Raw genomic sequence first — 24,209 nt, 5'->3', positions numbered from 1 at the left:
GTTTCAGTGTATTTATTAGTAAAAAATCCTATCCTGTTTCTTCATATAGATGTGGAAGTAAATATTTATAATTTATTTTTTCGGACAAACATCGTATTTTACAAGCTTCTCTGTGAATTCTTCGTTTTTAACCGACATTGAAGCTAGCATATATTCTAAATCTTTAATTTTTGCTTCACTCTTTTGATGTATCGCATGAGTGCACATGCCCATAATTTGTAAGCGTTGATTAAGGCAGATAATCGCTTCGCAAGATTTTTGCAGATTTTGATGCTCCTGTGAAAGTTTTGTGATTTTGCTGAAATCAATCGAATTTCATGTATATACTTACAGTACATAATTACAAGTCGTTAAAGCGGTATAAAATTAAATTTTACTTTATCATTGACATTATTGTTAAAGAAAAATTGGATTGCAAATCAATCAAAGAATTAAAATCAAGATAAATCGAGACTGAAAATAAAATCACATATATTTACGTGTATTAAAATGTACGCGTGCGTATATTAAAAGTAAGATATATAAAATAATATATAATCATATGTGATAATTTTTTTATATATTTAACACAAAGAGGAAAATGAGCTAATAGAATATCGCTAATAGAGTATCGCTAAGAGTGATATAAAAAAGAATATAGCATATATGCATATATGATAATATCTTGTACTTCGACCTCTACATGATTTATAACGTTTCAGACACTGAAGAAAAAATGTACTCGTAAAGAAATATGTAATGTCAAAATTGTAATTTTTTTTTTTTTTTTTTACGAGCACATTTTTTTTCTTTAGTTTTATGCATGATAGCATTTTTGCAATGTCATGGTTGCATCTATGAAATTCCTTAATGGCTAGAACCATTTAAGAGATTTGTTTACTTTTTGTCTGAGATGTTACAAATTGCGTGGAGGTCGGAGTACACAATTTTTATATTATCATATATGTATATACTATTTTCTTTTGTATCGTTTCTATGTATGATATAGTTCCGTTAATATTGAATGCTGAATAATTTCTGATAATTATTGAGGATGTATGATCCAAAAACAAACTAAAATATTTAATTAGAGAATTTTCATGAAGGTTTTAGTTCTTTTTATTTGCGTTAATCTCTTATTAACCCATTTTCCTCTCTGTGTTGTATATTATATATATATATATATATATATATATATATATTAGAGCTTTTCTTTATTTTTATTGTTTTTATATAATATTTATTACTTGAGAATGAAAAGATTTTTTTTTATATAAGCGACGATTATCATGAAAATATTCATGATACAATGGGTCGACAAATTTATTCTTGACGAGGTCAAACTTACTGATCGATAGCGGTAATAGTGCGCAAACTATCATGTTCCAGTTCATTTAACGTTTGCTCCAATCTCTTATTGCTCATCTCTTTCTGACGTAAATTCTCTTCCAAATTTTGAATTTTAATTTTACATTCGGTCTCGTGCACTTTTGCGGTCGTGGCTTGATTCATCAGAGAATCGTATTGTTTCGCCATCGCATCATATTTGACTTGTAATTGAACGCTCTCGACCTGATTTTTCGTTTGCTGTTGCTGCAATACATTTACTGCATTTATAGCCGCTTTCAATTGCATTCTTAGTTCGTGAGAAACCCGGCGCTCTTTCTCGAGTTCTAACTCCGTACTGTATAAAGCGTGACGAGTTTCCAGAAGTTCCTTTCGCATCACCCGCAGGCTATCCTGTATTTTCGAAACGTACATGCGTAATACGATATCATTCGTACGATATAGGGTAAATTGCTGCATTCGTAATTAAATAAAGAGAAACAGATATTTCATAAAGATATATAATATAATAATTTCTGTATAATTTCTTAATAATTATTAAAATTTCCATTTCGAAAAAATTATCAAAAAATGAGAGTTTTGCATATTTGAATTATTAAAAAATTCTAAATTAAAAAATAATTTTCTTTAAAACGAAAAACTCATTACTTTTTTTTTTTAAATAATGTTTATAAATAAATTTATTCCAATATGCTTTTTGCAATGTTCAATTCGCGCGTTTGTTACAATTCAAATATCTTCTGAATATATCCAATTTAATTTGCAACATTTAGATTTTTACATATGTATTGTCATTATCTTTAACGTTTATATTTAAAGAGAATGAAATTCTACAGACAATACAGGCCCGCGTAAAAGACTAAGGGTACGCCTCAAGTGTTAATCAATATAACAGTCGTATTTACCATATTATTCTGCAGCTCGTATAGCTTTTCTCGAAATTGTCGTTCTAATTGAGAGATGTCTTGTATGTTCGATGTTTTTATATCGTCATCCATGATTGCAATATATTATCGTGAATAAAACGTAATTAATTATTATTAGTTAACGTAGAACACATCTGAAGAATTCTTTACTTTCATTTTTACATTATTAACCAACTTCAACTTATAAAACGCAGATGGAAGGTTCTTAGATAACTTCGAAGGACTTGAATAATAAATTGTAATTACATAATGTCAAATATGAAATATGAATGGAGATCAATACGGGAAATTGCGCTTTTTTTTTAAATTAGTAAGTGATGTTTTCAAATTTTATAAATTTTGATTACATTTCAGATCGCACTTGCATTTTATTTTTCACATCCAAAATATTCAAATATACTATATGAATATCTCTCAATTTTCCATTCTCTCTTTCTCTCTTTATATATTCTTTGTACTATTGTATAAGCCTTTTAAAAAGGAATAGAAGGATGGGTCATATAGATATACTTAAAACGGGAACAAAATGATTTCGATCTCTCGTAATAACACTTCTATATAGGATTTCTATATAGGGTGCTTCGTTTCTTTCATACTTTTTACATTTATAATAAACAATCGAAGTATCAGTTATTAAAATTTAATGCATTAATATAGTGAATCTCTCGATATATTTTGAATTATTTTTTTATGATTTGAATAATCCGTAAATGTTAATTCAACTGAAGAGTATATTTAATATGTTTATCATTATATCATTCAGAGACGGTATATAATAAATATAATTAATAATATTGCACAATGATAAATAGTACTATTTTAAACGTAGAGATTGCTTAAGACTATATAAGGATTGTTCTATTAAAGAGTTTTTATATTTATCATATAAATGTTATAAATCCACTAAACGTTATCACCCGGTATATTCACAGAATTACAGATGCGGTGTATGGACCAAATGGAGTTGGGGTGTAAAAGCGACGGCGACAGAGAGAGGAAGAGAAACAGAGAGAAGGTACAAGGGTGAATCGCATGCGCATCCTTCGGAATAGCGAGTCTCGGCCACCCCCGCCGATTATGGATGTTTAGTATCGACGTTGTTGCTAGTGTGTCGTTGCTCGCTCTCTCGCTCTTCCAGATTGCAGATTCCAAATTTATAATTGTGTTTACAGTGCAACACCACTAAAAATATTCGCCATTTTGAACGAGAGATAATGAGTAAAATCGCGAGACGGATGCCGGAGTACATTGCGGATACGCGATTATGTGTCCGTCTCGCTACCACGCTACATTAGCATCCCTCGTCATCATTAATCATGGTCCTGCGTGATCGCGATCTACCAGGACACGAGCAATATGCCGAGCGACAGCTATTCAGGAAAGACGCGTGCACGTGTCGCGGTGATAACGATTACATTGTTTCTGTTCATCCTGAATATCAAGCGCATAGGTAAATATCAAGTGTCTTACACTCGATATTCTGAATTTGAATCTGAATATCAAATTATATTTTGCTCCGAAAAAATTATAGAGATATTAAAGAATGCAGCTAAAAACAATTAATTAAAAGAATCTTAAAAACATGTAGAATATTCTCGAATGTATTTAGAGCATCATGTAATTAATTTTAATTTATAATTAGCATTATTTAATATATGTATATAGAAGGTTTATGCCATATATATAATTTCCTACTTTTGTTTAGTTAGCTTAGGATGACATTGAAAGGGTAGCACGTGCTACCCCTTACTTTATGATTCAATCGCGCGTGGACCATGACAACGTAACCGGTTGTTTCGCGGTGCGTGTGCACGCGATCTTGAGTCGGATCGATCTCTAATTCGGCGTTCATCGCGCAAGCTGCTGTAAAACGTGATCGATCTTCGGATGCTAGCTGTTGCGAGGGTGTGCGCGAGCGTGCGCGTACTAAAAGGCATAGTTTCAAATTCTCCGATTATTTATTTTGTGTAGTTGCAGATACCGCCGAGATACACTCCTTCCAGCAGGGATGCAAATTAGAAGGCCTTCACCCCCTCCTTATCGTTACTTATAAAGAGATCACTATATCTGTAAGTATAATGTATACTCTTGTGCACGCTTTTCACTTTTTCATTGTTATAATTTTTGCTAGCTTTTTGACGAGGAAAATGAAAAAGAAAAATTTTGCATCATCTGACTGAATAGAATATTTTTTTACACAATGTCATATGTCACAAACCGTATATTTGATATGCTTTTAACCATTATCATTAATCAATTATTATTTCAAGTGGTTTATACTTGCTAAAAAGAATACTTATAATAAAAGAAAACATGATTTTTTTTTATTTAAAATATTTTAAATCTATTATTTTTTTAATTAGGGAGAATTTTAGTGTAGCTCTTATAGTTTTCTGAGAATTATAACAAATTTTTCCAATAAATATATTACAATAGAAAACAAATATTATAGGTAGACAAGATTACCGTACCTCACAACGAACGAATCACGGTGAGATGTCGAGAATTAGGTAAATACAAACTCATCGGTGAGCCTTTGTTACACTGCCGCAATGGTACGTGGAACGAAAAGACACCTTATTGCGTGCCTACCACGGCCATTTCCAATTACACTGGTACGTCGTAATTATTATCGTGACCGTATTTAAGATTTATATGACACAAAGATTCGTAAAAATGTCTTACAAAGTTCCTTGAATTATTCAAAAATATTATAATGTTATTAATCGCTCTCTAATTATAGAAAAATATTATGATTCTTTTAAGATCTTTTGACATATCATAGATTTTTACGTTATCTTCAAGGAAAGACAACAGCCTTTGATAAATCTTCTGCTTTCTTATTTCGATCACAGAAAATGTACCACCGACCATTGTCTTTGGTCTACCAACCGGTTCGGCTGCCCTAGAGCCAACTGGTGCACTTGCTGTCTTCCCAGGAAGTATTCTGCATCTGGAATGCCTGTTTGCGAGAAAATTTGGCGAGCCTAACTGGACATGGACTTCAAGTCGCGATTATTTGAAAGGTATATCGTAAGAGCGAAAAATTGTTGTGAATTTAAAAAACAAAGTCTTAAATTTTTATATTATTGAATATAAAATTTATGTACGTTTAAATCTTTAAATTATTTTTTGAATTTTGCTATTAAAAAAAAAAATAAGAAAATATCACTATCTCGAGCAATTTCGCTGAATGTGTTTACGTTTGTATTTTATTTTCATACTTCTCCTAGGATGGGCAATGTCACGGGGAAATGACTGGAAATATCGCCTCTCGATATATTACGCCAAACATCACGATTCCGGTGTTTACACGTGCTCTACGCCCAAAGGATTATCTAATTCTATACAAGTTCGTGTCGTAGGTATGGTCGCAAACTTTTTGAAGATAATATATTGAAAAAAAAAAACTTTTATTGATTTAAAACTTGTTATTGTTAAAAGTATATATATTTGACAGAATATTATTCAAACCAGAACACGCTTTTGTACACAAAACACTTCAACTATATTGTGCCTCTTTAATAAATACTAACATCGATCTATGTTACGTTTCTTTTTTCTTTTTTTATGTATAGTGTGTATAAAGTTCATAAAATGTAGTACAATTTTAATTTCAACAATTATATTAATATTGATCATATTCAGTAAGAGACAGTAAAATTTTTCAACTATTTTATAATTTCAATTTTGTTGTCTTGCAGATGTTCGGTGTCCGGTATTGACCGAACCTGAACCACCGTTGATTAGTCACATCGGGAGTAACCGAATAGGAGACAATGCAATTTTCGAGTGTCCAGAGGGTTACAGATTAGAGGGTGCTTCCGGTGTTACATGTCAATACAACGGTACGAAGAGCAAACGTGCTTTCTTTCGGTAAATATAATTAGATATGAAATTAGGAGAAATATTCTCTTTACAGGCAAATGGTCGGCAAATGTGCCACATTGCGAAGAAATCGAGTGTCCAGCAATAGAAGTTGAGGATAACCCATTGTTGAGTTTGATTGAGCACAATAATACTTATGGCGGAAATGCTGTTTTCACTTGTATGTGGGGATATAAGCTCTCTGGTTTGCAGACTATAAGATGCGGAGGAAATGGCAGATGGAATGCATCTATACCAACTTGTCTTGGTAAAAGTCATTTTTTTTTAGATAATTATTACAATCAATTTTATTTTTTAAAAAGCCATTTCTTTATGTTGCACTTCTAAATATATGTTTCACAGAAAGAAGTATTAAATATGTCTTTTTAAACGACTGCAAGATTCTAAACATCTAAATTCTAAATATTCTAAGTATTTGATTCAAGCATCTCGTTTATTATAAAAAAATATAATTCTAAAAAATAATTCTTACTTAATTTCAACCGATTTCAGTTGTCTTATTATCATATTGTAATCCACTTCATTGAATCTTCTCAGAGATTATGCAGATAATAAAGAACAATGTTTGCAGAAATCACTTGTCCAGTACCGGAAACGCCACGAAGCGGACGCATCATCGAGCAAACGCGATATTCTAACAAAAAGCGATATCACGCCCCAATATACAAAGTCGGCGCCTTAGTGAAATTTGCTTGTCTCCCGGGTCATCAATTGATAGGAGAAGCGTCTCTCATATGCATCGAAAATGGTACTTGGTCTCACCGTCCACCCGTATGTAAGTATCCTTTCTTTTCAACAATTTTTAAGTGCCATTGATAATCTATAAATTTAGCGATAATAAAAAATTTATCTATTATGTAATTTTGAAAAAATTGTTCTGCCAAATATTGTTCTACAATTTTATGAGAAATAATAATATGGCATTATAGAAATTAATGTAATATTATTTTTTTTATATATAATACTTTCTTGAAAATTTTATTAAGATTTTTAAACAATACGTACTAATTAGTCGTATACAATATTTTAGGTAAAATAAGGTGTCCTTATCCGGGTGATCCTCCTCATGGTCGAATCGCGCCTCTCAAGTTTTGGTACAAACCAGGAGACAACATACAGGTAAATTTCAAATTTAGCAATATAATTATAAAATCAAGATATAAATAATAGTTAACTAGACTTTCAAAAATAAATTGAGTATAATTCTGAGATTTACATGGATAGGTAACGTGTTCGCCTGGCTATGTAACTCCCCTGGAACCAGTAAAGAAACCATCGTGTCGAGAAAATGGCATTTGGAGTGCACCACCGCCTCCTTGTCGATCTTATAAAGAGGTGTGAATGTGAAAAAAGATCTGAGTACTCTTTTGAGTTTTACGGGCTATTGTGCTATTTTATCTTTCAACGAGGAAGCACATTTGATATTCATTACGGGTAGCATGAATAAGAGAAACATTCGCTTTGTTTCGAATGATATACATGCTATGTAAAGTTAATGATTTTATCAGATGAATGTAGTTGCAGTCATACAAATCGACAAATAATCACGAATAGATCACTGGAAGGAAAAATAACTTGCGTTAAACGTAGCCCACAAAATGACCAGTATTTTATTTATAATATAATTCTCTTCCAGATATACAACGATTTTAATAAAAATAAATCCCTTTTTAATATAATACCCTTAATAAATATTTTCTCACAATTATTTCTATTTGTTTAATATTGAAGTGCGATACTATGTTTTACATCTCTTTCTCTCTCTTTCTCTCTGTACAGAATACTAAATGAGTATTAAAATATTAGCGATTGACATAGTTACCGCTCTCGTTGCCATAATAACTGGAATGCAACGCGCAATTAATATAATCGGATAATAACAATTATTTCGCGTGCATGTGATATGACATTCAATATTCGATGCAGCAATTCACCAAAGGTCAAGGAGCATCGGGAAAATGGGTCGAACAAAAACTCCCAAAGAGATACAAGTGGAAACATTGCTTGTCAGGGACAAAATAAGTCGATATCGTGGAATTCTGAAGTTACATGGTTAGGAATAATTAAAGTTTATCGACTTTCTTATACGAATCGAAATAAAAATAGATCTATTTCTAATTGAATTAGATAACGATAAATGTGAATTATTATACAAGAGGCTTTATTCTAGTATGTCCTCTTAGTAGTTTTTATTCTTAAAAAAAATAAATTATATATAATTCTATAAAGTACAGAAAGATTTTTAGAGAAATAAAATTATCATGGTGTTATACTATTTCCTTACAAATAGCTAAGAATACCATTTTTAAATACAAATAAAATAGAACCACATGTAAGAAAGACACCTTCAATGTTTTTATGAAAGATAAAACCCTTTTCATGATAATAAAATTAATCTAATTATTTTCTGATTATATCTGAATGTATCTAATTCCGCGATATATCCAGCACGCGATAAGAAGCTGCAGTTGTCACAAGTTACTAAATTAAAATCGTCTGTGTCGAGGAAGATCGTGTCTCTGCAAGTAAATGTTAAAAGACATCACGAAATTGTCAATGACTTAAGGGATGACGGTAAACAACGTATACTCAAATCGCTGGCTGATGACAAATTATTTTATTTGGCGTTAAGTCATCTGAAACCATCCGTAAGAATAAATCAACATTGTCTTTGAATCTTAAAAATAATCCTAAATTTTTCTAATAATTAACAAAAGAATTCGCTAAAATTCAATATATCTGAAACGCATACAGTAATATACGAATATCTCATCTCGCAGCAAATTTACGCGGCAATATATCAAGACTGCAATTTAAAACGTCGTATCTTGGACAAACTCTACTACGAAAGAAAGAAAAGATTGCAACAAGGTATCGAACTACAGGTAAAACTTGATTCTTTTACACAGCATAATCCGTTATCCGTATCTATTATATGGTACATCTAGGTAGTAAACTATATCTATATGTATATTCAATAAAATAGTATTCTATAAATATATTTCGCGCAAATTTTAAGCTGTAGACTAAAGATTTGTTCGTTCAATCTCGCGGATAAGTCGAAACGCCTTACTCTTTCAACCGAGTTCGAAGAGCAAAACGAGGAGTTACCGCAATGCGAGCAGCACAAATTAATAGCTAGATTGCAGCAATCCATCACAAAATGTGACGCGGCAAAAGTGATATATTCTACGTATTGCTCGATGTTAGATATCTTGAGAAAGGTAAATCTTCAATTTTGTATTATGTCATTAAAAAGTACACGTTCTCTTAATTCTTTGGAATCTTTATAGGACGCGATATTTTTCGATACTCTCTTGAACATTTTAAGAGAAGATCAATCTTCCCAATGTAAGGCGATGTTGAGGGTGACGGTGATGGGTCAGCTGGCAGCTGAAAATCTGGATGACGTTAGACAGAAATATAAAAGAATGACTCGTCTCGTTTTGCGAAATATGAAAATCCGTGAGCAAATGTTGAGTACTGTGCGTTGTGAAGTGGAGGATTTGTGGGCTTACGCACAATCGTTGGTTCGCATTGAAGTGAGTGATTGCAAATAAAATTGAATTTAATCCGCAACGATCTGTTGATTTTTTTCTTCTATATATAAAACTTTGAAGAAAACCTCTAAATTATAGAGTTAATAAATTTATCGAAACTATATTGACTACTAAAAATTAATTTTCACATAATGCATCTTATGTAAAGTCTTTCTAACACTATCGAATTAAAAATATACTTCTTTCAATAATGGTTTGCAATAAACATACTTAATAGTGTTTCCTTACTTATGATAATTTATAGAGCGTCCACCTTTTTGCGAAAAAAGATACCGACGTATCTGCCGAGATATTAGAAAATCAGGTAACACAACTGGAAAATATCTGCATTAAAGTAAAAGAAACTCTACTCGTGCGTTCTTATTATGACTTAATGTCAAGGTATTTCACAGATATCTTGTAAACACAAAAACAGTGTTTATATGTTTATTATTTTTTCTATAGTTGTTATAAAATTTATCTCCTTCCTGCAATAGGCTTGAAACTCAATATGAACAGAAGAGAGCTTTGCTGGCTCGATTAGATGCCAATATAAAAAATCGCGATCTTCTGTTAAGCAAAAAGCATCATGCTCTACAAGTTCTCGAGAATCTCAAGCATTCTACAAAAACTACAGCAGAACAGTAATTAATTGCTACTAATATAAAAGTATAAAATATTGAGTAAGATTAATTAATCTAAAGTTAATATAAACGTATCCTTATCCATTTATTTTAATATATGTGATATTTTGCAATGGATTATAAAATTTCAGGTATAAAATAAATGGTATACACGATATACTGGAACAAATCGACACTGAGATAAAACGCGAGAAGGAACTCAAAGAACAGAAGAAAATTCGCGGCGAATTGTTCACGATTATCAGAGCAGCTTTACAGAATATAAACATGATGTTGCTCTGCATGAAACATACTAGTACTAAAGTCAAAGAAGCAAAGAAGCTACCCAGAAACGGGAATAAAACGGGCATGAAAGAAAGTCTAATCACGTACGATAGAGAAGATACGGAAGAACGTGAAATACTCGAAGGAATAGACACTGATGGTAAAAAAAAAATATATATATGTATATATAAAAAATTAACACGTGTGTGTGTGAATTCTTCCTCTTCGTATAATTTTTCTATTTTTTGAAAACAATTTATTCCTTGATTTTGTAGTTTTGATGCTGTTATCGAAAATCAGCCGAAAAATAGGCATTCTCTTTGGCATAAGCAACTTCGATTTCGAGCAGGAAAAGGAAGACAAAGCGCGGGATCTCTATCAAACTTATGTATCCAATTATAATACCAATTTGATATTCGGAACCGGTGAAGAGGAACCGATTGGTAAATATTATTACTATTATATATTTTACACATTTTTATTTAACATACCAATGATCTCTTATTGATGAACTTTATATAAATCATACCACGATTTTACAGGACTATTGGTTGAACATGAGGCGGTTGACATTACCATTCCGACACGGGCAGACATCAAATTCCGTAGCAGGCAAATTATAGAGGCACATCTGAAACTGGAATAGCATATCTTGCCAGATCTATCATAATAAAACACAATAATTTTTATTTATTGAATAGTATTGTATTTACCACTTTATATCAGTCTAATATTCGTTGAGATCATTAACACGACCATATCCTATCCTCTTCTTTTTTATCTCGAATTTTAACCAGGAAGGCCGATATTTATTGGCGCGATGAACCAATGGGAATTTGAGTTCTGACTCCGGTCCATTAAAAGGATGAACTTTCCTCAACTTTCTCAATAAGAATTCCTTCTTTATCTGCTTGGGATCGCGGTACTTGTCCAGATAGAGATTAAAAGGTTCTTTTAAGGGAAACCATATCTGTTTTTTAATGTATGGTTTAGGAAAATCATACCGAAATATTGGCATTTCCATTTGTAATGCGTCGTAATAGAATTCCTTGAGAGAGGGATCCCAATCTGATTGGAAAAACGCTAAACCAGCAGGTGTCATTTGATCCTGATGTTTTCTATAAAATTTCAGCATTTTCCAGTTACGTTCCTTCAGATTCAAACAGGGCTTTGTTCTTTTATATTCTGAGAAATCTATGTGACAGTCTTGTTTGTACAATATAAAGATATATCTACAGTATCCAATTCCATACGGTGCTATTGGTCTCAGATAATCTATCAATTCTTCTCCTTCTTTTACACGATTGCCAGGAATATTGCCAATAAACCAATGACAATATTCACTTGCGTTAACGTCACTGGTCAAATTGCCATCTGGTGTACTCAGAATCAAAGTCCACAGGGATCCATCCTCTGCATTGTACTCCACATTAGGTGCATTGGAAGCTTCGTTTGGCTTGATCACGTTACCATTGTAAACTCTTACCAATTTGTCATCTTCCAGATCGTAGCTTATGTCTAACGGAACAGTTGGCATGAAGTAGGCATCTCTACCGAAGAGATCTTTATAGATACCATAATGTTCCGCTATTCTGTGTATGTGAAAGGGCGCGTCGGTTTGTAGCCAATCTTGTCGTACTTTCTGTAGATCTATCAACAGTTCCCTGGTACGCGAGGCTCTTTCTAGCTCAGAATTTTTTCTAAGCGCGATGATCTCCTTCGTCCAGACACTCGATATCGTTCGTCTGTTGACTCTGGACACCGGGAAGCCGATGTCCACCTTGAAATCCAACGTCGGATCCGTTCGTTTGAGTCGAATTTCCTCGAGACGTTGCTGCAAACTACGGGCGACCGTAGGTGGTTTTCCACGTAGTCGATGACCATGACGAACATGTTGATTCCTCGGAATTAGAAGATCGTTGACGAGACAGCGCAAGAGCTTGATAGACATGTCGCGACACTTTATCAAATCGTGTTTCACGCGAACGAAAAATTCAATGACATATTCTGTTATTTATGATAAGTTAGAATCAGTTAAAATTAAGTTATAGGTTAAGTATTAGGTTAAGGATCCTAAGAGAAAACAACACTCCACACATCAAGCATTAACTATGAATATACAAGATTGATCGTTTATTAAAATTTAAAGGCAGATAAGAGACTCTTTATGCTCGTAAGAGCAGCTTCATGAAAACGTGGCTTAATTTCTACACTCTACGGTCATACCGTCACACACATACACAATACTGACACCCAGCCGGCAGACGGCAGATGGTGTCAGTGTCAGTGACGTGAAAGCAGCGGAACGAAACCACCCAATCGCACTTAATGTACAGTCGTTTATCAGTTTTCGGAGCTGCTAGGATGCCTATTTTTTTTTACATATCGCCGATCGCTATGTTTTCCTTTCACATTACGCGTCTTGACATTTCATTCGTAACGCGTTAATATTACTGCGGGCGTACACTCTCGATAAGATTTTGTCCGATATCTTCCATGTCGCACGTGTGTCTCATCGGTTTAAAATTGATCCAATCCGATAATGTAATGAGAATGACTAGTTTTTGGAGAACTGCAGTAAGGAACTCGTCTGATTTTTGACAGAAATTTTTCATTCACTTTCACGAACAAATCCCCGCGATAGCGAGCGTGTTATGGATTTTCGGTGGTGTTAAATATAGCATTGACAAGCATAGCGTAAGTGTAAATACACTTTTTATGTCATCGCCACTTTTATCTCCTAATTGTGTCTTAATCTTTTAGTATGTCGCAATGTTAACGGCAGCAAGAAGGAATCTGGACAGTGTAACCCACCTGTAAAAATGGTATGTATATGTTTATAGTCTCTTTCATTTTATATGAAAAAATTCCTAACGAAATAGTCCTTAAAATAATTAATATATTATATTGATTAATTTAATTAAAATTAACATACTTTTAAATGTTTTATGACAATTGCATCAAAATTATATAGGAAATACTTATATATTTGACAGTGATATGACATGACAATTTTTCTTTTTGTTACAAATCATAAATACATATAAATAAATAAACACAAGGAACAGCCTATACAACGATACTTTCATTATATGTATTTAGATTTATAAACTACATAAATTGTACAATTTTGAATTAATGTAAAATAATTATATTGCAAACAAACTATAACACTACAGTTTTTTCAAGAGTTTTGTATCTTAACTTTCAGTATATAAAAAAATAAATAAGCTGTGGAAACTGTAAATATGTTGGCTTGATTGCCAGAATGCAAGATGAGATTCAACAAACAGGAACTATTAACATTGGCCACGCAGCCTTCACAGAAATTTGAGAAAGAGGGTGTTCTATATGTGAGAGAGCGGCAAGAAGGCTTCTTTCGCAGAACAGAAAGTGAGTCCTCAGAATATACCTATATTCAAATAATAAATATTTATTTGAATTAGAACAATAGCATTATCTTAGCATACAAAACTAATGCATGATTATCTTATTTATATTGTATATGTCTTGACAATATACTTATATGGTAAATTCTTTATTCAGTGTTTAATATAGAGCTTGTCTTCTTGTTCAGATTGTTAAAGTGTATTATGATTGAAAGTATCATGAGTAAAAAAGACTGCATTTGATTGAAGTTTTGTTTTAATAAAAAAGAGAAGATAATGTTATTAGTTAATGGCATTTAAAAAATATTTATCTTTACTAGAGCTTCTGTTTAACACATGTAAAATTATACATACATACATACATACATACATACATACACGCATATATATATATATATATATATATATATATATATATATATGTTGATAGTAATGTATTAAATGTATATTAATAGATATGACAGAATGTGTTGCACGAAGTAGATTTTATCAGCCCCCATAAATCGTTCAATACGAATCGTTGATAATGCAATATAACAGCGGAGATATCGATAGTTCATATTATCTCTGTTCTTTTATATTATGGTATGGCTTTGCACGAAATATGAAACATGTGTTTTGTATATTGAATAATGTCAGTTTTAATTTTGTGAAAGTATTAAGAGTAGAGAAGTTTATTTGATTATTCTCTTTTTTTTTTTATAAATTATACATCATTCAGGATTTATCTACTTATTTTAAATATTAAAATAATAATTAAAATAATAATTTAAAAATATATTACAAAATATAAATATATATTTAATAATATAAAATATTTGAAAATTTGTTGAATAAAATTTTAATTTTAATTAGAAAATATATTTTTTCGGCATCATCGTAATGTATAGAGTATTATATAATCTGATAAATTATGGCCACTAAAATATGATGTTTCATCGTTTATTCATTCGACATAATTATTAACAATCAATGATAAAAGATAATGATTTACGAAATATCAATGGAATAAAAAGCTCGATAGATTCTCATTTCATTTTTACACGATTAATCATAAATCGATTCGCCCTGGCATCATCGTACAGAAAAGAGAAGTGACAAGTCATATTCGTCTTTTTTTACTTTATTGGAATATTGTTGTGTGTGGCAGCTATCAGTGCCTCGTGCAATTTCCAGGTACAGGTAAAAAACCCGAGAACAAAAATCAGAGAGGAAGGTCGCATAAGAGTCTACGAAACCTCAATTGTGTTACAGCCGGCGCGAACAAAGGTACATTACCCGAGTACAATTACGTACTTATTTGAAATCCCTCTCACGCTCCTATCACGATTTTTACGCAATTAACACACACTCTTTTAACGACTCGATTAATCTTAATTAACGTGTATAGATGTTTTTCTCGACACTTACAAAAGACACTTGTAAAAGTGACTCGATGCACGCTTGAATAAGATTGATCTCGCATTTCGTCGGTTGTGAAAATTAAAAATTGGTGAAAGAAAAATGAAATTAATAACCTATAGACATTAAATTCTTTAATTCGAGAGTTTAAGATTTTTATTGTAATTTATCGCATTTAATTTAATATATATCATATATATAAAATGTCTCTTTTTATCGAGATTATTAACTTTTATTAATTTTTTCGTTATGACAACAACATAGATGATTTGATATTTGTATGCGTATTTATATTAAACTCTTGTGATTCTCGATTTACCAGGACATAAATAAACACATTTTTTAATGTGAATTTTTTTCATTTAATATTTTGTAGTCTTGTAGTTATATTTTACTTTACTTACTTTTTAATTAAATATATTTATAATTAGTTACTTTTAACAATTAATACTTCAATATATAAGTATAATTGTTATTCTTTTTAATAAATGAACCAAACGCAAAATTTATAACGCTTGATAAAACATTATAGAATCACTTTCGGTAAATCGAGGATTAATTGCATGTGGAACGGAATGCTTCGCATGTTTTTAGTTGTTTTCCGATTATAAAATCTTCATTATGTAAAAGAGAAAAACCGTAGCAGTTTTATTCTTAAATATTCGCGTCACGAGATATACATATTAAAATATATATATATATATATATATATATATATATATATATATACATTTCATACTATAAAACGTGTATTAAAAGCGAAATGTCTATTATATATTTTTTGTATTAAAATTTGAAATATATATATATATATATATATATATATATATATATATATTTCAAATTTTAATACAAAAAATATATAATAGACATTTCGCTTTTAATACACGTTTTATAGTATGAAATGTATATATATTGAGAAAAAGGAGCACATAAAAAGAATCTTAATTTGAATTCTTATGTCGCGAATATTCGTAGCTTATTAAGATCGCATCGAGCGTATTGATTGCATAGATTTTAATGAAAAGGATAAGAAGAGAAGAGAGATAAGAATATATAGGGATGTAATAATGAAAGGTTAATAAGGACAGTAAATCCCACGAGAAAATTTGTTCGCTCTTGAAAGGGCAATGGCTATAAAATTGAATGTGCCATGTATGTTGTACCATCATAGAAATATTCCACGTACAATTTCATGAAAAATAATGATTTATACTACAAAAAAATTGCATTTTAGCACCAATCAATATTCAGATACACGAGCCGCAATCTTCAGTTTAAGACTTGGCCTTTCGTTTTCATCATTAATATTAAAATTACAAAGTAAATTTTAGTTTGTTTTCTTAAGAAAAAATATTCTTATTTGGATTATTATATATTTATTATTATTATAAACTATTATGTACTTTCGAAAATTTGATTATTGCTATTAATCAACGAAATTAATTAACGAAAAAGATTAAATAACGCTCTTCTTCTCTCTTTTTCTTATCTTTTCTTCTACCGCTTGCTACCGTACGCAGAAACCTTCTAACAAAATCTTCCAGCGTACGAACGGTTGTGCCTAAGCCGCTGCTCTTCTGCTTCTGTTGTGCAGTAAGTCTCGAACGATGGTGCAGACTGCGAGGCAATCTTTTGTTCTATTTCAAATCGCGAGAGCAGTGGTCGGAGCCGCTGGGGGTAATCATACTGGAGCAATGCACCGTCCGCGTAGATCCGCCCAGCAATCACGTTCCTTATGGATTCAGCATAGGCAAGTATTGTCATTTGCGCACCCTCTCTTTCCCTTTTTTTTTTCTTTCTGATGCATCGTTGCAACAGTGTATCGACGACACGACATACATCGTTGTCTTCGTCTGCATGCGTGCACGCGATTTAACGTAGCGTGCGAGACGACGTCAAAAGCACAGAAGGAAACATGTTGCAGTTTTCGACGGAGGCTTGTTTCAACAGTTAGGCGCCAACACGGCCGAAGAACGAGACAGTTGGTTGCAAGCATTGCAGCTAGCCAGTTACGAGTGCATGCGAAGCCAATTGTTATCATTGCGACAGCGTATCGAGGCTTTCAGCGAACACAAGCACGACACTGACATTCAAATGTTGCGATTGCAACGTGGGACTTTTACAGGTTGTGCGAATATTGAAAATAAAACTTTTCTTTTGTTTGAATATACACCTAGTCACATAATGTATATAAAAGAGTTGTTAAATACTTTCAACGTACTTCTAAATACACTGATTATTAATTGCGATTATACGTTTGAATATATAATTTTTTTTTATAATATTAAATTATTATTTAGTAGATTTTGGCAAGAATATTTATCTTAAGATATTTTTTTAAATTATTATTTAATATAGAATTATTTTATGAAGATATCTATTGTTTTTATTAAGAATTTTTATTAAAAAAAGAAAGATATTGAAACTTGACACAAAACGTAATTTTATTATTCAGTTTGCATTTTCATGAATAATAATAGAGCATAACGATCAAATCAATTTAATATATACATATACATATATTATTAGTTTCATGTTGAATTTATGTTTTCTCAGATCCAGCGGAAGTACCAATGTGCGAGATATCATTAGCCTGCGATAATTTGTTGTGTGATGGACACGGCCGACCACCTACTCCCGTTTTAGAGATAGATGTACAGTCGAAATCTTCCAAGACTTGGATTAAATATGCACGAACGGAAGTCGTTGAGGTAAAAATGAATATAAAAATATTCAGAGTAACTTTTCTAAAATCGTACATAAATGTTTTTTCATATTTTTTTCATGGCTCATTTCAGCGAAGTAGTAATCCGAATTTTTTAACTACGGTAAGTTTCCGAGCTAGCGATGGCTTGACCACTGAAACGAAAATTAGAATAACCGCATACGACGTCAGGGAGAGAGTCAGCCAGACTGCAACTCCAATAGGAAGCGCGATAGTAATGTTTAATACAGTACAAGACACTCCGAGGTAATTCTAACTGGACTGTATTGCTATCGAATAAAATAGAAATCCTGCAAGAAGAACATACAAAATTTTTAACTAAAATTTCAATTTTCTAAATTGAAACTTTAAATTCAAAATAATGTATTACATACAATTTTTCTTCTGCTTCTTATTAGCTTTCTGTTATTTGATTATATTTTTTATTCAATTATACATATATTCTTATTTATGTATAATATTAATTTTAGATTAAGGATACCATTAAAATCAGCGAAAACAACGACAGTTGGATTTTTAACGATTAATGTATGGAATCTGGAAGCCGAAGATAAAGGAAATAGTACAGAAAGTACACCATCACGAAATGTAGTATATGGCAATAACAATCAACAGGTGAATTAATTTAATCAAGAAGTGTCTTAAGATAAATTTGTTATATTACTATTATATAGAAATACTTATAATATTAAATTTCATTCCTATTTTATATTTTTTTATAATATATTTTAGTTGCCTTCGCATAGACGCTCTCAGTCGTTACCTCCAAGATTAGGGACGAAAATCAAGTTTCCACATCAAGGCCAGTTAAAACTTCTGTTTGCAAATCCATTTGTACAGACTTACAGGTAAGTTTCTGATCTTTTGACGATTAAGACAACTTAATTGATGTATTTATAGCTATAATCTATACATGCAAATATCATAGATTCCACTCTGGACTAGGCGGTGATATATGCGTACACGAGATTATGGCGGAGAGCAAGCTCTGTTTCCAGTTTCCCCAACATTTATTGTAAGTATATTTCATATTGGCTTATATATTATGAGTGCGAAATTGAAGTAATGTAGTGACAAATTGTAGGGGTATTTGGATACAGGAGGAAAAGGAATTGTTACAAGAGGTAGCTGGAATGGGAGAATTGAGAGAGCCTTGGCATACGAAGCAAATCGAATTGCTCGATCGTCATCTTCATTTGTTACATCTGTATTCTCAAGCCAAAGAAAACTTAGCTGCTTATAAAGGCAAGCATACTGACATTTATATTATTTAATGAAGTTTATTCTGTAATAAAGCAATAATTTTGTGATAAATTGTTGAAAATATGAAAAAGAAAAAGAAAATTTAATATATTTTTAAAAATTTTATATTTTTACTTGATAATTCCAATTTCAGGAAGTTATTTTAAACAGTCATCGCGGAAGAATGATCGTACTCTCGAATTTGCGCCTTTGAATTTGCATCTTCAAAGAATGTGGGTTCACAACGATACGTTGAACAAATGCGGCTTTTACGATTTTATTAGCGTAGGAGCGTTCACCGCTCATTCCCATAAAAGCAAAAACGGCGGACTCATAAGGTATACAATATAAGATACACTTTTAACCAAGTGATTGCTAAGATAAAATACAATTATAATTGTTAATATTTTTTTATTGCGTATAGATTGGTGCAGGCACTAAAGGAGTCGCCTATGCGAAGTAATCAACTTTATCAGGGAACATCCAAGATTACAATGGCACATGACGCGATTCAAGCGATCAAACAATTACGCCGGGACGTTGTAGAGGCAATGAGATCCTTGATGAAACTTGCTAAAGAGAAGCAAACAAGCGGCATGCTGCCGATATGCGAGGATATGATCACGAAAACCAGGATCTTACTTAGTCTCTGGGATCCCGGTTTGGTGGAAGAAGCGTTAACATTTCTGGAAGAGTACAAAGTTGCGAAGGTTCAGGAAGATTCGACCACAACATCGACCATATCGGATGACACTTTGACGCTAGACTTCAAGGTCAACCAATCCTTATCCCCATTCAAACGGATTACCCAACAATTGAATTTTGATCTAAAGAGTCCTGATTTTGATGACTTTGTTACGCCTGATACTCCCGAGTGCGTGCAGGACATTTGGTCGAAAAGTAGTATTAAAAATGGCGAATACGCTCCCATCGTATCGTATTCAAGAAATGATGTACCCAACAATAACGCCGGTGAGGGCGACATTGCAGAAGAAAATTTCGTAATATTTCCGGATGTGGAGGACTATCCTAAGCAAACGGAAACGGAGCAGACCGACGAGAACCTTCAACGAAATTACGATAACGAAAGAAAAGAAAGTTACGACGACGAAAAGGAAGACTTGAAGAATGACACCGATCCGTGCAAACGTTTTCTAGATACCCAAAAGATGTGCAATTCACCGTCTGCGAATTATTATAAACCTACAGACGAGCCGGAGCCGTGGGATCTTACTCAATTGAATATCGAAGCAAGCGTCATGTGCCTTGTATCAAAGGTAAAGTTTCTTTGCGGCAGATGCAGCAGTCCGGCTGTACGACTGCGCAACAAAGGTAGCTTAGGCAGGTCGCAGAGTCTCAAGAGTTCCCTACCAAGTAATCGACATAACGCTGAAGTTGTTACTATTCAGCCGAAAAATGGCCTCAAATGCGAGGAATCGAACAAATTGCTGGACGAATCGAACGAACAGCGGCAGCAGTCCAGTCCAGGTTTGGAAAAACCGGCGTTCTCTAAAGCGAAAGAAGGTAAGAAAATCATGTAGTAATTAATAAATAGGTTTCTCACGTAGAAAAGCCGTAGCAAAAATGTGCAACGTAATATGCATTATCAGGGATAACCGATACTTATTGTAACTCGTCTTCCAATGAAGTGTGCCAAGCTGTTGACTCGATGACGCGAGTGATCAAAAGTAATTCAGGACAGAGGAATAAATTCACCGAGGGTCTGGATTTTGCGTCGATTGTCGACTGGACGAGCGAGCTGAGACCGAGCATGAAGAAGTTACGGCAAGCTATGGACGGACTGTTAAAAACTGCCAGACTGACGCATTCGGTGTTTCGTGTACAGGAAGATTCGAAAGCGGCGCAGCGCGCATGCAACGTTCGCTATAGACGAGACGTTTGCTTTAGTCAAGCAGTAAGTTTCTTATCATCTTCTCGCGTTATCCCGCGCGATACAAAGATATGTGAGAAAATATTACTGAAAAATTTAAGCTGACTGCCTTGGTAACCGGCATAATGGCCAAACTATGGTGCCAACGACCCGACCCGATGTTTCTGCTAATACTCACAACTTTGGGACCATTAGTTTCCTTCGAAGGCCTTCTTAGTTATTACGGAGACGAGATAGATATGTGGGGTGACATGGCCGTAGCAGTTGAAGATACGCACACCGTCACATTCACTTTATCCAGATGTGGCATTCAACATAGGTAAAATAGAAGCTTTATTTAGAGACTATCACAAATCTTGATTAAATTACATTTAAAAAAAATTGTATCTGAACATTAACATTATTTTTGCAGAATCGGGGGAAAGACTAACGCGTTTCAACTTCCTCTACCGCGTGTAGTAGGATCACGGAGTGCACTGACAGTAATACTTCCGGTTCCGGATGCGATTTATTCTCTCTTACCATTAGTGCCATCCTCCCGACAAACGTTATCGTTCAACGTGACTCCGGTATTTTTTAACGTTGGCATCAACGAGATGGCTTCTTTGGCCGAGAGCCTCGGCACTACGAAGCCACAAGAGAAAAGCAATATGGATAATTATGACAGACTGAACGAGTATTATTTGAGATTTAAAAAACTGAATCTACCGACGGAACCTACATCCACGCGTTGTGAGTATAAAACTAATTATATTCGCTATTTAAATAATCTTCTTACCGATAGAGAGTTTCTAAAATTAATACACTTTTCTAGTTGCTGCTAGATCGATCCTAGGCCATACATTATCGGATATGATGGTCAATTTAAAGATGTGCGTGCAAGAGAAAGTCAACAAGAATGTAGAGATCTTGCAATTATCCTCGCAGATATGTCGAAAAATGCGCGGTTTGAGATTCACTAGCTGTAAGAGCGCGAAAGATCGAACCGGTATGTCGATTACTCTCGAACAGGTCAATATACTGTCATCGGAGTACCATTTGGCTGAGGACGAGTACATGAGAGCCCTCGACTGCATGCGAAGGTAAGTGAAAAAAGAAAAATAAAAAAAAAATAAATTTAAAAGACATTTTAAGAAGTGAGAGCTTTTGCATACTTTTAATACCTATTATTATATTATTTTTATACTGTTATATTATTATGTTCTCGTGAAAGATTCAAAAAAGATTGTATAATTTTAACTTTTTGAGAAACGATCGATTAATGGCAACAATCATTTTTAATGAGAGAATTCGCGATGACGAAATAATTGTTTGCTACGTGAATAATTTAAAAAAAAAAAATTATGACTGTCTTTCATAGAAACTTAAATATATTTTGAATCTCTTTCTTCGTATTATTTGAGAATGTCAATTTTGGATTATTCGATTCGCGTGTTGCGCTCCCTGCTGTTTCAGCGAGGGCTGCCGCCGGGAAAATACGTGGAAGAACATAGGTGTACGTAAGTACGCGTTTAATAGCTTGCAGATTCTGACGTTGCCCAGACTCTATCGACCACCGACCGGCACGTACGGATCTGCCCAATCTTAAGAAACCCAATTAGCGTCCAGTACGCATATATTACGCGAAATTAAATTTGAAATTAAATTAAACTCTTTCTGGCTGTGTAATCACGGATTAATTCCGTAGTACGTGCTAAGTATTGTAGTACTTATTATACAAAGTAACAGATGTTTAACGTCGAAATCGCCGTTCGGGTAAAAAAAAAAGTGATTCTTTAGAGAAATTTATTGGGGACACGCGACTGGCACACGACTGGCACACGACTGGCACGTGTTAGGCATACCAAATGCAATCAGGGGCGTAGCAATAAGGTAGCAAAAAGTGATGCTTCTAGATTTTCTCGTTTTTTCTTCCTACGCATTCTAAGATTCAAGTAACTATTAGCTGTATAATTATAGCTATATAGAAATTACAACATTTTGTTGTTGAGCCTAATAACAGTAGCTATGCCCTCTCCTCTCGAAAGCACCGCGTAAGTGCATTTTATTACCTAAATTTGCAACACAAAGCAGAATGTAAACTCGAATATGCCGCAAGAAAGTAAGCGGTAAATTACTTATATAATATATAATATAATAACGTATTGCAACGAGGTTTACTAGAATTGCGGGAAGTGAATCGGATTAGAATAAAAACTTTCCGGCCGATTTCATTTCATTCTCTTGTCGATTCTTAGGTAATTCTTCCAGTGTCATTAAATAGCAGTTACTCTACTATTTCTATTCTGTGATGCAAGTTTTTAATTTTGATCCGATTTACATCCTTTACTCCAATCCGCAACTGTTGGCGAATTTTTGCAATACAAATGCTTTGGACATCACAAACGCTAAACATTAATTGATGCAAATACATTTCGTGAAGAATGCTGATAATTTATCAATTAGTACAGTATTTCAGATTTATATCATTGCACATGATTTTTAGCGCTTGTTATATTTGCAAAACACGGTATTGCAAGAGATCTTCATTCATCTATTGAATTTATCATGTTTGTTGAATTGTCGATTATTCGTCTTTACAGGAAGTAAGTAGCTCGGTGCCATTTTTTGCCATATAATTACTCATGGAATATTTGATAATATTAGCGCCATTCGAAGAAATGTCGCTAAATGTCGTGAGATCGCGTAAATATTATTCGAGAACAAACGGCGTTGTATTTAACGGGAGAACGCTATTCTTTCTCGCACGTCGAGTCTGCACGTGCGTTGAAAACTTATCGTGTTATATCCAACACTTTATCGTACAAAAGATCCCAAACACGAATAGACATATTATAGTCGTATTTCCGTCACTTCAATTGAATAATCTATTAACGCGTTACCGTATCCGTAAATATAGACGATAGATTCCAATGAGTTAAAGATATATATTGTTTTCAATAAATTATTAATTTTACCCGAATCAACCGTT

At 33.0% G+C, this 24,209-nt stretch overlaps 5 protein-coding genes across 14 annotated transcripts; 3 read left to right on the top strand and 2 right to left on the bottom strand.

Annotated features, from left to right (window-relative positions):
- Nucleotides 1-15: 15 nt before the first annotated feature.
- LOC140669424 (uncharacterized) lies at nt 16-3,037 on the bottom strand. Its single transcript, XM_072899263.1, has 3 exons — nt 2,232-3,037; nt 1,328-1,719; nt 16-298 (listed from the first exon to the last, which is right to left on the bottom strand). Exons 1-3 carry the CDS (start codon nt 2,322-2,324, stop codon nt 73-75), a joined length of 711 nt encoding a protein of 236 aa, XP_072755364.1. The 5' UTR covers nt 2,325-3,037; the 3' UTR covers nt 16-72.
- Nucleotides 3,038-3,567: 530 nt separating this feature from the next.
- On the top strand, nt 3,568-7,500 carry Hig (locomotion-related protein hikaru genki). 2 transcript variants are annotated; one of them, XM_072899249.1, is made up of 10 exons: nt 3,568-3,702; nt 4,224-4,321; nt 4,705-4,867; nt 5,108-5,278; nt 5,486-5,617; nt 5,957-6,100; nt 6,175-6,387; nt 6,712-6,915; nt 7,171-7,259; nt 7,365-7,500. In XM_072899249.1, exons 1-10 carry the CDS (start codon nt 3,609-3,611, stop codon nt 7,479-7,481), a joined length of 1,425 nt encoding a protein of 474 aa, XP_072755350.1. In that variant the 5' UTR covers nt 3,568-3,608; the 3' UTR covers nt 7,482-7,500. The 2 variants fall into 2 exon arrangements, with proteins under 2 accessions (XP_072755350.1, XP_072755351.1); XM_072899250.1 differs by having other exon boundaries at nt 3,569-3,702; nt 4,230-4,321.
- Nucleotides 7,501-8,098: 598 nt separating this feature from the next.
- Nucleotides 8,099-11,084, top strand: LOC140669428 (uncharacterized). The gene is given in 9 exon segments (XM_072899269.1): nt 8,099-8,192; nt 8,589-8,788; nt 8,921-9,025; nt 9,200-9,364; nt 9,434-9,682; nt 9,945-10,081; nt 10,455-10,747; nt 10,863-11,046; nt 11,048-11,084. Coding segments are annotated over 9 exon segments (1,464 nt in total).
- Nucleotides 11,052-12,709, bottom strand: Mrpl38 (mitochondrial ribosomal protein L38). Its single transcript, XM_072899254.1, has 2 exons — nt 11,301-12,709; nt 11,052-11,224 (listed from the first exon to the last, which is right to left on the bottom strand). Exon 1 carries the CDS (start codon nt 12,536-12,538, stop codon nt 11,315-11,317), a length of 1,224 nt encoding a protein of 407 aa, XP_072755355.1. The 5' UTR covers nt 12,539-12,709; the 3' UTR covers nt 11,052-11,224; nt 11,301-11,314.
- Nucleotides 12,710-12,861: 152 nt separating this feature from the next.
- On the top strand, nt 12,862-24,200 carry LOC140669405 (inositol polyphosphate-4-phosphatase type I A). Of its 9 annotated transcripts, none has more exons than XM_072899217.1 (19): nt 12,862-13,284; nt 13,351-13,412; nt 13,855-13,980; nt 15,153-15,245; nt 16,975-17,130; nt 17,305-17,505; nt 17,937-18,091; nt 18,179-18,351; nt 18,576-18,720; nt 18,838-18,953; nt 19,034-19,120; nt 19,190-19,350; nt 19,502-19,685; nt 19,772-20,871; nt 20,958-21,262; nt 21,340-21,557; nt 21,651-21,970; nt 22,053-22,320; nt 22,694-24,200. In XM_072899217.1, the coding sequence occupies exons 3-19, from the start codon at nt 13,863-13,865 to the stop codon at nt 22,824-22,826; spliced, it is 3,933 nt and encodes a 1,310-aa protein (XP_072755318.1). In that variant the 5' UTR covers nt 12,862-13,284; nt 13,351-13,412; nt 13,855-13,862; the 3' UTR covers nt 22,827-24,200. The 9 variants fall into 9 exon arrangements, with proteins under 9 accessions (XP_072755318.1, XP_072755319.1, XP_072755317.1 ...); XM_072899218.1 differs by having other exon boundaries at nt 13,799-13,980; nt 20,997-21,262; XM_072899216.1 differs by having other exon boundaries at nt 13,799-13,980.
- Nucleotides 24,201-24,209: the final 9 nt, after the last annotated feature.

The sequence above is a fragment of the Anoplolepis gracilipes genome, chromosome 9 (assembly GCF_047496725.1).
Source record: "Anoplolepis gracilipes chromosome 9, ASM4749672v1, whole genome shotgun sequence".
NCBI lineage: Eukaryota > Metazoa > Arthropoda > Insecta > Hymenoptera > Formicidae > Anoplolepis > Anoplolepis gracilipes.
The sequence above is the reverse complement of the archived record's forward strand: the minus strand, read 5'-3'. Positions and strand labels throughout refer to the sequence as shown.

Excerpts from the sequence above, each read along its gene's own strand:
- LOC140669424 (XM_072899263.1), bottom strand. The coding sequence starts at position 2,324 with ATGGATGACGATATAAAAACATCGAACATACAAGACATCTCTCAATTA. Across the intron at positions 1,720-2,231 it reads ACGAGCTGCAGAATAATATG|GATAGCCTGCGGGTGATGCG; the intron begins GTAAATACGACT and ends TCGAAAATACAG. Across the intron at positions 299-1,327 it reads ACTATTACCGCTATCGATCA|CAAAATCACAAAACTTTCAC; the intron begins GTAAGTTTGACC and ends GATTGATTTCAG.
- Hig (XM_072899249.1), top strand. The coding sequence starts at position 3,609 with ATGCCGAGCGACAGCTATTCAGGAAAGACGCGTGCACGTGTCGCGGTG. Across the intron at positions 5,618-5,956 it reads TATACAAGTTCGTGTCGTAG|ATGTTCGGTGTCCGGTATTG; the intron begins GTATGGTCGCAA and ends GTTGTCTTGCAG. Across the intron at positions 6,388-6,711 it reads ATCTATACCAACTTGTCTTG|AAATCACTTGTCCAGTACCG; the intron begins GTAAAAGTCATT and ends CAATGTTTGCAG.
- Mrpl38 (XM_072899254.1), bottom strand. The coding sequence starts at position 12,538 with ATGTCTATCAAGCTCTTGCGCTGTCTCGTCAACGATCTTCTAATTCCG.
- LOC140669405 (XM_072899217.1), top strand. The coding sequence starts at position 13,863 with ATGAGATTCAACAAACAGGAACTATTAACATTGGCCACGCAGCCTTCA. Across the intron at positions 13,981-15,152 it reads CTTCTTTCGCAGAACAGAAA|GTACAGGTAAAAAACCCGAG; the intron begins GTGAGTCCTCAG and ends TGCAATTTCCAG. Across the intron at positions 17,506-17,936 it reads GCAACGTGGGACTTTTACAG|ATCCAGCGGAAGTACCAATG; the intron begins GTTGTGCGAATA and ends ATGTTTTCTCAG.